We start from the raw sequence: 12,854 nt of genomic DNA on the forward strand, positions 1-12,854 counted from the left end.
GAATTATGTCTGTGGGGTATTTTTTTCCCCTTTTTCATTTTTTTTGACAGTCTAGCTCTTCAAAACATCCTCACATTTGGAGAACATTAGTGACAAAAGGAAAAATGGAAAAGTGAAGGGGAAAATCCCTAACCATCATTCATTTTTTTCCACAGGCAACTTTAATCTGGCGTTTCCTAACTTTTGCAACCTTAATAATGTTCTTTGAACACAATTTTTGTGTGGTGTGAGTGTGTATATACCAAGGATTGGCAACCTTTGGCACGCAGCCCGCCCCGTTTACTTGCCACGTCCGCAGGTTTGGCCGATCGCGGCTCCCACTGGCTGCGGTTCGCTGTCCCAGGCCAATGGGGGCTGCTTGAAGCAGGGGCCATCACATTCCTTGGCCCGCGCTGCTTCCCGCAGCCCCCATTGGCCTGGGACGGCGAACCGCGGCAAGCGGGAGCCACAATCGGCCGAACCTGCGGACGCAGCAGGTAAACAAACCGGCCCGGCCCGCCCGGGCACTTATCCTGGCGGGCCGCATGCCAAAGGTTGCCGATCCCTGGTATATACGTATGGGGGTGGGGGTGAGGTGGAGAGAAGATCATTAAAGGGGAAACTAGCTCTTTGCAAATCTGTCTAATGTCCCTACAGCCAATATGTTACATGGGCAGCTACACTCTGCATGCACACATTAACTTTTAACTTGGATTCACAATCTGCGCTAAAGTCAGTCAGATCCCAATAGCATAGGTGCTGGAACTAGGGTTGCTGGGGGTTCTGCAGCACCCCCTGACTTTAAGTGGTTTCCATTATATCCCGGGTTTACAGTGTGGTTCAGTGGCTCTCAGCACCCCACTATAAAAATTGTTCCAACATCCCTGCCCAATAGTTACTGTATGTGCACAACTCCGTATCTGCTGTATTCACTAGGAACACTTACTCTTGAGTCAGTTGAATTCTTTTTTACTCTCTGTGGAATTAGCTATCTCATTGTGATGAGTGCGAGGCCACTAGTTTAATAGTCTGTATTTTGAACGGGCCTAAAGAGAAAACAAGTAAGTTTTTAAAGAACAGGCCTATAAAACTTAACAGTGGTGTCACTAGTAGGAAATTATAGAAACGGTGCTACTAACCTACAGACTATTGAATAGAGAACGGTAACCATCCTACAGCATTCTATAGTGGGGCTTTGATTCCCTGTTAAATTCGGTGAGACTGAGTCACTGCAACATTCCCATTCCTCTGGCAGAAGCCCCTTTGCCTCCCCTGGAATTCAGCACCTTGGGAAGTAAAACTTTCCAGCAGAGGGAAACAAACCAATCTGCCTGGCTTTTCGGTGGAACAGGTGGTATTAGCTAAAGAGTGAGGCAAAGGAACAAGCAAACCCCTGTAAACCAGACTTACTGAGGTTTGCGATTTATTTTACTTAGTTCTTAAACATCCTCTGAGAATACCCATCTATTTGTGCTGCCCGCGTCTTCAAAGGAAGTGTGTATCAGCTTTTTTGTTTTTGCGTCTTTGCAGCTAGAAAAAACATATACTAGAGAGAAAGTTCAGGGTGTTTGTTTGCAGTTATTTTGCAGAGGAATTTGATTTGTTGCCAAACTCTGCTATATCCACAGAAATTCCAGCAGCACTGAGATCTATGTCTGGGAGATTCTCTGCAGCAAGGAGACAGAGAGACTGGCCTGAAGGTGGCTCGGCCTGACTGACAGCCACCTGGGAAAAGGTCCTTTCCCTCTGATGCACCAGAGAGGGGCGACGGCAGAGCCATGTCTGTCGTGGATGATGGTTCTCTAAAGCACCCCCCTGAGTCTGCAGTGGACCAGCGCTGGAAGTTCCTCGTCTTCTACCTCTGTTTTTACGGCTTCATGACCCAGATCAGACCTGGGGAGAGCTTCATCACCCCCTACTTGCTGGGAGCTGACAAGAACTTCACCACAGTAGAGGTGAGTTTGCAGTGTGTCTCTCGGCCTCCTGCACCATGCAGCTGCCATGCACCTGGCTCTGGAGAGCAGCAGTCTGCAACATGCACTCCTTTTCAGCATCTCCTTAAGGGCATTAGGCTCCCGTAAACACTGCTCCCGTGGGACTGCCACAGGGGTCACTGAAGTGATTCTCTCTGGCGGATGGGAGAGCAGTAAGTGCTGAGATGAAGCAATGGGTGGGAGGTGAGAACAGCTACCTGCTAATGACGCAAATCTGTCGGTGAGGTGGGACAGCACCGGACTGGAGTGAGAGGTACATCTGTCCGGGACAGGTGTGCTCTCTGTACCAGCAATTCAGAGCCCTCTCCCACCTGGTAGGCCAGTGGCTGACCCTTACATCCGTTTGCGTAGTGTGCGCAATTCCTTGTGTTTGTCACACAACCAGACAGTGCTTTTCTCAAGCAGCAAGAGTGCCCCAGCGCATCTGCAGGGGTGTTGGGAGTTCTGTGTGCTAGCCCCCTGGTGGGTTACGGGGTTTGCTCTTACATGGATAGCAAGCTACTGCCCATTTGCACATGGCTCAAGAGCTCTGAAGGCTGATGGCACCTCGGGGCGAGGGGTCCATCTGGGAGGCTGTCAGTGAACAGGGGGCTCCGCACCAGTGTTATCCAATGGTGTGAGGGGACACTGCCTGCGCATACATATGCTACATTAGGGTCTGGAGACAACACCGCTGCCACGTTCTTCACATGAGGCGTTCTCAGCCCCTTTCTAAGAGCCGTTCCCTCTGGGCGCTCAGTGTATCTCGCTGAGCCGTGGAAAGGCCACAGGAGGTGCACTCTGTACCTGTGCCCACAAATAGAGCTCGCCCCGTGGCCACCCACATGCGGGGGCTGAGTTAAACTGAGCTGGTTTTTAAATGTGAGAGCTGGTCCAAGGGAAGCCCAAGCTAAGACTCTCCTCCCTGTAAAATCCTCTGCGTTTAGGGGAGATGTTTGAGACCCCCATGTCCTGATGGATCCGTGTGATGGATCCTGCTTCCCCACGCTGTCCCGCTGCCCTCCCCATCCCTGAGTCCAGAGCTGTTAGTTCCTGCTGCGGCTGCCCAGCCCAGCCCATGGAAATGAGAAATGCATGGTCAGAGATGGCGAAGTGCAGCGAGACACAGCCCTGCCTCCCTGACATGCAGGAGGGAGGAGACTGCTGTGCCAGGTTTCTAGGGGAGGCGTCTGAGTCGCTGTAGTTCTGCGGTGCCAGCCGGGATACTGCCGTGACTGGGGGCAGTCTGAGGTGCATGTTTCACACATGGCTTGTCAGGGGAGGGAGAGGCTGTAACATCCTCTCTGTGATCAGCCAAAGGGCTCCTCAGCACTGCCCAGTGCTACCGAGAGGGATCGGCGTTGGGGCTTGTGCTCAGGGCTCCCGAGGCAGAGCCTGGCGGGAGTGAGGGGGGAGCCAGGCAGAGAGGGCACAGAGAGGGGTGGGTGGGGAGACAGCGATGGGCTGTGGTGCAGGAAGCACTGGGGATGGCCTGGCACAGCTCCCCCCCGCTGCCCATGTTCTCATCTGAGTCTGCCAGCCCAGAGAAGTCAGCTGGGAGCTGTGGGTACAGAGGAGGCTGCTGTCAGTAGCAGGGAAGGGTGTGTACTTTACATCCTGCTTTATCCCATTGGTTCTGCTGGGCCCACAGCTCCCTCACCCCCTAGGGTGACCAAATGTCCCGATTTTATAGGGACAGTCCTGATTTTTTTGGTCTTTTTCTTGTATAGGCTCCTATTACCCCCCACCCCCCGTCCCGATTTTTCACACTTGCTGTCTGGTCACCCTACCACCCCTCCAACCCAGTGGAGATGGTCTGTGTGCCAGACCCCGGTGCTGGATTTGGGCACTCCTAGGCTGTGGGGGGAGCAGCAGGCTAGGGGCCGACATGGTTTCCAGCTAGCCCAAGTGTCATCCCTGGTGCCAGCGTGATCGCTCTGTGGGGTGTTGGGGGGTTTGGTTTCCTCACTCCTCAACCCAGTTTCCTTCTTTGATAGGGTTACAGGGCTAGTGGGCGGGGGGAGCAATAGACGTGACATATTGTGATTTGTCAGACTGTGGATACATTCCCACATGACCATCTCCTAGACAAACTAGGGAAATTGGGTCTAGATGAAATTACTGTAAGGCAAGTGCAGAACTGGCTGAAAGACTGTACTGAAAGCTAGTTTTCAATGGTTCACTGACAAACTGGCAGGGTATATTTAGTGGGGTCCTCTGGAGGAGAGTCCTGCATACAGTAATAGTCCATATTTTCATTAATGACTTGTATAATGCAGTGGAGAGTATGCTTATGAAGTGTGCAGATGACACCAAGCTGGGAAGGGTTGCAAGCAGTTTGGCGGACAGGATTAGGATTCAAAATGACGTTGACAAAGTAGAGAATTGGTCTGAAATCAACAAGGTGAAATTCAGCAAAGACAAGTGCAAAGTACTTCACTTGGGAAGCAAAAATCAAATGTACAACTCTGAAGTGGGGAAGAACAGGCTAGGGGTAGTTCTCCTGAAAAGGATCGGGCAGGGGGTGTTAGTGTGTCACAAACTGAATGTGAGTCAATAACATGATGTGGTTGTGAATTAGGCTAATATCATTCTAGGGTGTATTAACAGGAATGTTGGATGTAAGACATCGGAGGCAATTGTCCTGCTCTGCTTAGCACTGGTGAGGTCTTAGCTGGAGAACTGTGTTTAATTCTTAGATTCATGGAGTCTAAGCCAGAAGGGACCACTCTGATCATCCAGTCTGACGTCCTGTACCGCACAGGCCAGAGACCTGCCCCCAAAATCATTTCTTAGAGCAGATCTTTGAGAAAAACATCCAACCTTGATTTAAAAATTGTCAGTGATGGAGAATCCACCACGACCTCTGGTAAATTGTTCTAATGGTTAATTACTGTCACCACTAAAAATGTACACCTTTATTTCCAGTCTGAATTGGTCTAGCTTCAGCTTCCAACCATTGGATCATGTTAGACCTTTCTTTGCTAGATTGAAGAACCCATTAAATATTTGTTCCCCATATAGGTGTTTATAGACTGTGATCAAATCATCCCTTAATTTTCTTTTTGTTAAGTGAATAGATCGTGCTCCTTGAATGTATAAGGCAGCTTTTCTAATCCTTTCATCATTCTCCTGGCTCTTCTCGGACCCCTCTCCACTTTATCAACATCCTTTTTGAATTGTGGGCACCAGAACTGGACGCAGGATTCCAGCAGCGGTCGCACTAGTGCCAAATGCAGAGGTAAAATAACCTTTCTACTCCTACTGGAGATTCCCCTATTTATGCATCCCAGGATCACATTAACTCTTTTGGCCCACTGGGAAATCAAGTTCAACACATTATCCACCATGACCTCCAAATCTTTTTCATAGTCCCTGCTTCCCAGGATAGAGTCCCCCATCCTGTAAGTATGGCCCACATTCTTTGTTCCTAGTTTTGTACATTTACATTTAGCCAAATTAAAATGCTTGTTGTTTGCTTGCGCCCAGTTTACCAAGCGATATAGACCTCTCTCAATCAGTGTCCTCTTCTTTAGTTACCACTCCTCCATAAACTTTATCAGTGATGATTTTATGTTTTTGTTCTAGTCATTGATAAAGATGTTACATAGTGTAGGGCCAAGAACTGATCCCTGCAGGATCTCATAGGAAACAGACCTGGTCAATGACAATTCCCCTTTTATGGTTACATTTTGAGACTTATCAGTTAGCCAGTTTTTCATCCATTCCATGTGTGCCATGTTCATTTTATATTGATCTATATTTTTAATCAGAATGTCACGTGGTTCCAAGTAAAACACTTTACAGAAATCTAAGTATATTATATCAACATTATTACCTTTATCAATGAAACTTATAATCTCATCTGAAAAAAGACATCATTAGTTTGACAGGATCTATTTTCTATAAACACATGTAGCCTTGTATTAATTACATTATCCTCCTTTAGTTCATTATTAATTGAGTCCCATATTAGCAGCTCCATTATCTTGCCCGGGCTCGATGTCAGGCTGACAGGCCTGTAATTACTCAGTCATCCCATTGATCCTTTTTTAAAAATGGGCACAACATTAGCTTTCTTCCAGTTTTCTGGTAACTTCCTCTGTGCTTCAAGACTTATTGGAAATGAACATTAATGGTTCAGCGAGCTTCTTAGCCAGCTCTTTGAAAACTCTCAGATGCAGGTTATCTGGACCTGCTGATTTAAAAGTGTCTAACTTTAAGCTTCTGTTTAACATTCTCCAGAGATACTAATGGAATGGAAAGAGCGTTCTCACTATACTATGAGACTCTGTCATCTGTTTTCCCCCGAAAACAGAACAGAAATATTTATTGAACACCTCTGCCTTTTCTGCATTATTATTGACAATTCTACCATTTCCATCTAGTATGGACCAATACCATAGTCAGGATTCTTTTTGTTCCTAATATGTGTTTAAAAACGTGTAGGCTCATAGACTTTTAAGGCCAGAATGGACCATTGTGATCATCTAGTCTGACCTCCTGCACATCTCAGGCCAGAGAATCTCACGCACCCACTTCTGTAATTGTCCCATAATCTCTGTCTGAGTTACTGAAGTCCTCAAATCATGACTTAAAGACTTCAAGTTACAGAGAATTTACCATTTGAGAATCCACCATTTGAGAATCCACCCTTGTTCAAACCAGCTAGTGACCAACTTCTCCTTATTGTCCTTAACTCTGTTAGTCATAGAGTTGTCCTTCAGTCCCTTGGCTTTCCTTATCAATTTTCTACAATTCATAATTTCTGATTTACTGTCATTATTATCATCTTCCCCTTTTTTCCATTTGTTTTATATATATATAAAATATTGTTTACAGCTGCCTTCATTTCCCTTCTAAACCAGGCAGTTTTTCTAACCAGCACAACTTCCTCAGTTGTAGGATTAAGACTTATTGGGCATCTAGTAATGTGTTCTTAAATGATTCCCAATTATCCTTCACATTTTTCTGATTAAACTCCTCCTTCTAGCTGATTTGGTTCATAATTGTTTTCAGCTTTGTAAAATTGGCCATATTAAATTCTGGGTGTCATACTTTAGGAAAGATGTGGATAAATTGAAAAGTCCAGAGGAGGAGAGCAACAAAAATGGGAAAAGGTTTAGAAAACTGATCTACGAGGAAAGGTTTAAAAAAACAACAACAACTGGGCATCTCTAGTCTTGAGAAAAGAAGTCTGAGAGGGGACCTGAGAATATTATGCAAATATACTAAGGGTTGTTATCCAGAGTATGGGGATCAATTGGCCTCCATGTCCCCTGAAGGTAGGACAAGAAGTCTTGGGGATAATCTGCAACAAGGGAGGTTTAGGTTAGATATTAAGAAAAACTTCCAGTTATAAAGGTAGTTAAGCTCTGGAACAGGCTTCCAAGGGGGGTTGTGGAATCCTCCTCATTAGAGGATTTTAAGAACAGGTTGGGCAAACCTCTGTCAGGCATAGTCTAGGTTCACTTGGTCCTGCCTCAGTGCAGTGGGCCGGACTAAATGACCTGTTGAGGTCCCTTCCAGCCATACAGTTCTAAGATTCTCATTGACTTCAGCTCCCTAGAGCAAAGCCTGACTCTACGCTACCTGGCTGGTCTTCTGTGGGAACATCTCCTGGCTGGGCCTGAGCCCCCTTCCGAGGGGCAATGGGGTTTGGCGGGTCTGTGCTGTGTCCCCTCCTGAGGGTGAGGGAGGACGGTGAGCAAGATCCCCGTGTGCAGACGATTTCCTCGCTCGGTGGCTGCCAGCGCTCTAGCCCAGCACTGAGTGTCCCAGAGAGGAGCGGGGAGCCAGGCCGGGTTGGGATTTTGGAGGAGTGATGTGGTTGGCATGGAGGGCAGTTCAGGTCTCCGGATTGCTGTGTGCTCTTTGCTTCTGACCTTGCAGGTGCCTTGTGCAGTGCGACTGTCACCAGTGAGCCCCCTGCAGGTTGTGCCCCTGTGCACTAAGCCCTGGGGGACTGTGAGAGCAGGAGTCAGAGCGGGTCCCTGAGGGTTGGTAGCCTCCTGCCCTGAGCCTCAGAGACCCTTTCCACCACAGAGGCGGCTGGACATTTCATCTCCGTGCTCCCCTCTGGTTGCTAGCTGATGCCCCTGCACTAGTGTGTTCCGCTCTCTGTCCTGTGGGACCCCTCTCGCGGGCGGGGTCTCCAGAGCCCTGTGCTAAGGGGCTGATCTGCTGTCCTAGGCAGAGGGACACGCCATCCAGGTGAGCCGATGGGCGTTGAGCTCGGTGACCAGGAATGTGCCCTGCACTGAGCTGCCGGCATGGCATGGGCTGGCTTGTGGGGGCAGGTGGGCTGCTCTGTCTCACACTCCGGCCCCTCTGCAGCTTCCTGACTGGGAAAGTGACTTTAAAAGAGCATCTCGATGGCCGTGGGGCTGATTGCTGAGGGGAAGCTGCCCGGCCCACCCCTCCTCACGCCGTCCCTGCAGCGCGGCCTGGCGTAGTTCATTGGTGCGGGGATAGATCCCCGCTGCACTGAGGAGTGTCTCAGATGAATGGCTAGACAACGCCAAGGAAAACAAGTATCATGTTAACCGCACAGTGCCCTGAGCTAGAGCGAAGGAGACCCTGTGCCCACCCCCTGCTGCCACTGACCTACCCCTGCCGGCCCCTCCCAGAGAGTAATGGGGTCATGTGCGTCCATGGGCCTTTCATCTGAGGTTATCCAACCCCCTGACATAAGTGGGTCAATATTGTTCCTGCCCCTCTGTCCCCGCACCTGCTGCTGTTGCAAACAGGCCCCGTTGTCTGGGGGCAGGCGAGGGAGGGGAAAGGGAATGGGCCGTGTGGGGGAGGGGAGCAACAGGTGGGCAGTACATTAAATCAGCACAGGCTGAGAGTTTACTTTCTGCCCTGTGCCCCGAGCTGCCAAGGGGCCAGATGACGCCCAGCGCCTCTGTGAATACTGACTGAATGCTGGTAACGGTCCCCCTCACACAGATCAGGAGAGTCCTTTTATCCCCCTTTTGTGACAATTGAGAACAAACCCCTGCTGGCTGACGGGGCACATGCAGTGAAGCGTGGGGCTTTGGCGAGGAGCGGTACCGCAGCGCCGGCCCTTGGAGACGTTCTCTGCTTAGGACAGTGCACGGTGTGAGCTCTCACTGTGCAGCCTCCACACTGGAGTAGTTACACTCTGTAATCGCAGCCCTGATGGAATTACATGGCACAGCCCGGGAGGGGGGAAAATGCCAAAGAAACCCACCGCAGGAGCATTTAACCTCAAAAAGGGGAACTGCACAGATGTGAGGGGGCTAGTTAAATGGAAATTAAAAGCAACATGCCAGGGTGAAATGCCAGCAAACGGCATGGAGACTGTTTAAAAACACCATACTAGAGGCTCACACTAAATGTATACCGCAAACAAACAAAAAACAGTAAGAGGATCAAAAAAATGCCACCATGGCTAAACAGCCGAGTAAAAAAGGCACTTAGAGGCCAAAAGGCCTCTCTGCAGCCTGTTCCTTCCCTCTCAGGGGCCTGGCTTTGCACTGGAGGATTCCAGGGTGGGGGGTTGCACAGAACACCCTGGCAGAGATACTGCAGCCAGTTGAAAAACACAGAAAAGGATTTGCCCAAATCCAGCAGTGTTTCGCATTGTGCTGGGCTTGGGAATGTGCCGACGGACTCATTCCTGCGCTGGAAACATCGTGCTTTTGGAGGAAATGTTTGTGAAATCGGAATTTTGGAAAAGTGGAGATTTTCAATATTGAACAACCCCCCCACCACCACCACCACACACACACACCCCATGTGACTAAACTGGAAAATCCAGATTGTCAACACAACCCCCCAATCATGGAAATTTAAACAACCCCCACCATCCTTACGGTGTCCAAGCTGGCAACATTGTGGGGTTGAAGCTGGACAAATTTTTATCAGACCATCCCTGACAGGTGTTTGTCCAACCTGCTCTTAAAAATCCCCAAAGATGGAGATTTCACAATGTCCCTAGGCAATTGGTTCCAGTGCTTAACCACCCTGACAGTTAAGAATTTTTTTCTAATGTCCAACCTAAACCGCCCTTGCTGCAATTTAAGCCCATTGCTTCCTGTCCCATCCTCAAAGGTTAAGAAGAAGAGTTCTTCTCCCTCCTCCTTGTAACAACCTTTTATGTACTTGAAAACTGTTATCATGTCCCCTCTCAGTCTTCTCTTTCCAGACTAAACAAACCCAGTGTTTTTCAAACTTCCTTTATAGGTCATGTTTTCTAGACCTTTAATCATTTTTGTTGCTCTTCTCTGGACTTTCTCCAATTTGTCCACATCTTTCCTGAAATGTGGCGCCCAGAGCCGGACACAATACAGTAACTCCTCACTTAAAGTCGTCCAGGTTAACGTTGTTACGTTGCTGATCAATTAGGGAACATGCTCGTTTAAAGTTGTGCAATGCTCCCGTCTAACGTCATTTGGCAGCTGCCTGCTTTATCCATTGCTTGCAGGAAGAGCAGCCCGTTGCAGCTAGCTGGTGGGGGCTTGTAACCAGGGTTGACTGGCAACCCCCCAATCAGCTTCCCCTATCAGCTCCCCTAAGTTCCCTGTGCTACAGCCGCCCAGCAGGCTATCAATTGCCAGGCAGTTCAGCTGTCCCTCTTCCCACTGCCATGTGCTGCTCCTGCCCTGTGCCTTGGAGCTGCTCCCGGGAGCCTCCTGCTTGCTGTGCGGGGGGGGGGAAAGGGAGGGGGCTAATGTCAGGTGTGTCCCTCCCCCCTGCTCCTGCACCCCACTTACCCCTTCTGTACCCCCGCTTACCCCTTTGGGGGGGAGGGATAGCTCAGTGGTTTGAGCATTGGCCTGCTAAACCCAGGGTTGTGAGTTCAATCCTTGAGGGGGCCACTTAGGGATCTGGGGCAAAATCAGTACTTGGTCCTGCTAGTGAAGGCAGAGGGCTGGACTCGAGGAGCTTTCAGGGTCCCTTCCAGTTCTATGAGATAGGCATATCTCCATATATTTATTTCTCCATATAAAGCAGGGAGAGGACACAGACGGAGAGAGACAGAGAGAGCTTGGGGCAGCAGCTGCTGTCTCAGCTTCCTGATCCACTTAAAAAGACAACGCATTTAAGAGTGGGTCAGCTTACTTAAAGGGGCAGTGTGCATTTCTCTCTCTCTCCCACACACAAGGTGTGTGTCTGTCTCTGTCTGTGCTGTCTCCCCTCCCTCGTGTTCATGCTGCCTTGTGTGAGAGGCTACATTAACAACAATGTGTTAACCCTTGAGGGCTCAGCCGAGTGCTCGTTCATCATTTAGCAGCAAGGCATTCCCTGGGAAATATCCCTCCCTCTTCCACCCTCTAACTTCACCACCTCAACCAAGCTTCACTAAATCATCATAGCTGTGAACAGTATTAAATTGTTTGTTTAAAACGTATACTGTGTGTATATTTATATAATATATAGTTTTTTGTCTGGTGAAAAAAATTTCCCTGGAACCTAACCCCCCCATTTACGTTAATTCTTATGGGGAAATTGGATTCACTTAACATCGTTTTGCTTAAAGTCGCATTTTTCAGGAACATAACTACAACATTAAGCGAGGAGTTACTGTACTCCACTTGAGGCCTAATCAGCACGGAGTAGAGTGGAAGAATTACTTCTCGTATCTTGCTTACAACAATCCTGCTAACATCCCACAATGATGTTCACTTTTTTGGCAACATTGTTACACTGTTGACTCATATTTAGGTTGTGATTCACTATGACCTCCAGATCCCTTTCTGCAGTACTCCTTCCTAGGCAGTCATTTCCCATTTTGTATGTGTGCAACTGATTGTTCCTTCCTAAATGGAGTACTTTGCATTTGTCCTTATTGAATTTCATCCTATTTTCTTCAGCCTATTTCTCCAGATCATTTTGAATTGTAATCCTATCCTCCAAAACACTTGCAACCCATCCCAGCTTGGTGTCATCCGCAAACTTTATAAGTGTACTCTCTATGCCATTATCTAAATCATTGATGAAAATATTGAACAGAACCCAGACCCAGAACTGATCCCTGCGGGACCCCACTCGTTATGCCCTTCCAGCATGACTGAGAGTCACCGATAACTACTCTCTGGGAATGATTTTCCAACCAGTTATGCACCCACCTTATTGTAGCTCCATCTAGGTTGGATTTCCGTAGTTTGTTTATGAGAAGGTCATGCAAGACAGTATCAGAAGCCTTTCTAAAGTCAAGATATACCACATCTACCACTTCTCTCCTATCCACAAGGCTTTTGCCACTGGTAGTAAGGTTCTTCTCTGGCGAGTATCCCAGCATGCAGCCACCGGGCCTCTTTGGGCTCTCACTGGATGGGTAACACCCAGCCCTCTTTTGCAGTGAGAGACAGCTTGGAGCTGGAGCAGCTTGGCTGGAGGGCACCCGTGGCTGGGGTCTTCACTGTCTCCTGGTAAAGTCACACTCACTTCTCCTGTTCTCTGCCTTCCTCCGGACCAGGCTTCCCCATGCCAGCAGCCAGCCCCATGCCTGCTGCTCAGTTACTGGCCTAGGCAGACAGCTTAGGAATGGCTGGATGAGCACACTAGCCAGAGCCCCTTCTATTGTTTATTGTGCTAGAGCAGTGCCTGGGGCCTGAGGGAGAGCAGGCCACGTTGTGCTAGGAGCTGTACATGCATGCAGGGAGGGGTGGGCTCTGTTTTATAGGGGGCCACTGAGATACAGAGAGATAGAGGGCAGATTTTCCAAAGGTCGCTCCCAGTGCACACCTCTGTGTTACTGCAGGGTTTGAGCCCGGGCAGGAAGCTATGAGGGTCCTGTGCTAACATGGGCACTGGCAGAGCTGGCGAGGGCCCATTCCAGGCCCTTTTTCTGAGTCTGTGCCGGTTAGGGGAACCCTTTGCCTTTCTCTCTAAGCTCTGGAGTTGAAGCTTGCCTGCCCGCCCACCGCTGCC

At 49.0% G+C, this 12,854-nt stretch overlaps 1 protein-coding gene across 1 annotated transcript in view; it reads left to right on the plus strand.

Annotated features, from left to right (window-relative positions):
• Nucleotides 1-12,854, plus strand: part of SLC19A1 (solute carrier family 19 member 1) — a 45,399-nt gene that overhangs the window by 18,311 nt on the left and 14,234 nt on the right. Inside the window, exon 2 of the mRNA XM_065413107.1 lies at nucleotides 1,608-1,934. Within this exon, the coding sequence (XP_065269179.1) occupies nucleotides 1,758-1,934 (177 nt within the window). The 5' untranslated portion in view covers nucleotides 1,608-1,757. The remainder of the gene's footprint in view (nucleotides 1-1,607; nucleotides 1,935-12,854) is intronic.

The sequence above is a fragment of the Emys orbicularis genome, chromosome 11, assembly GCF_028017835.1.
Source record: "Emys orbicularis isolate rEmyOrb1 chromosome 11, rEmyOrb1.hap1, whole genome shotgun sequence".
In the NCBI taxonomy this organism is placed as follows: Eukaryota; Metazoa; Chordata; order Testudines; family Emydidae; genus Emys; species Emys orbicularis.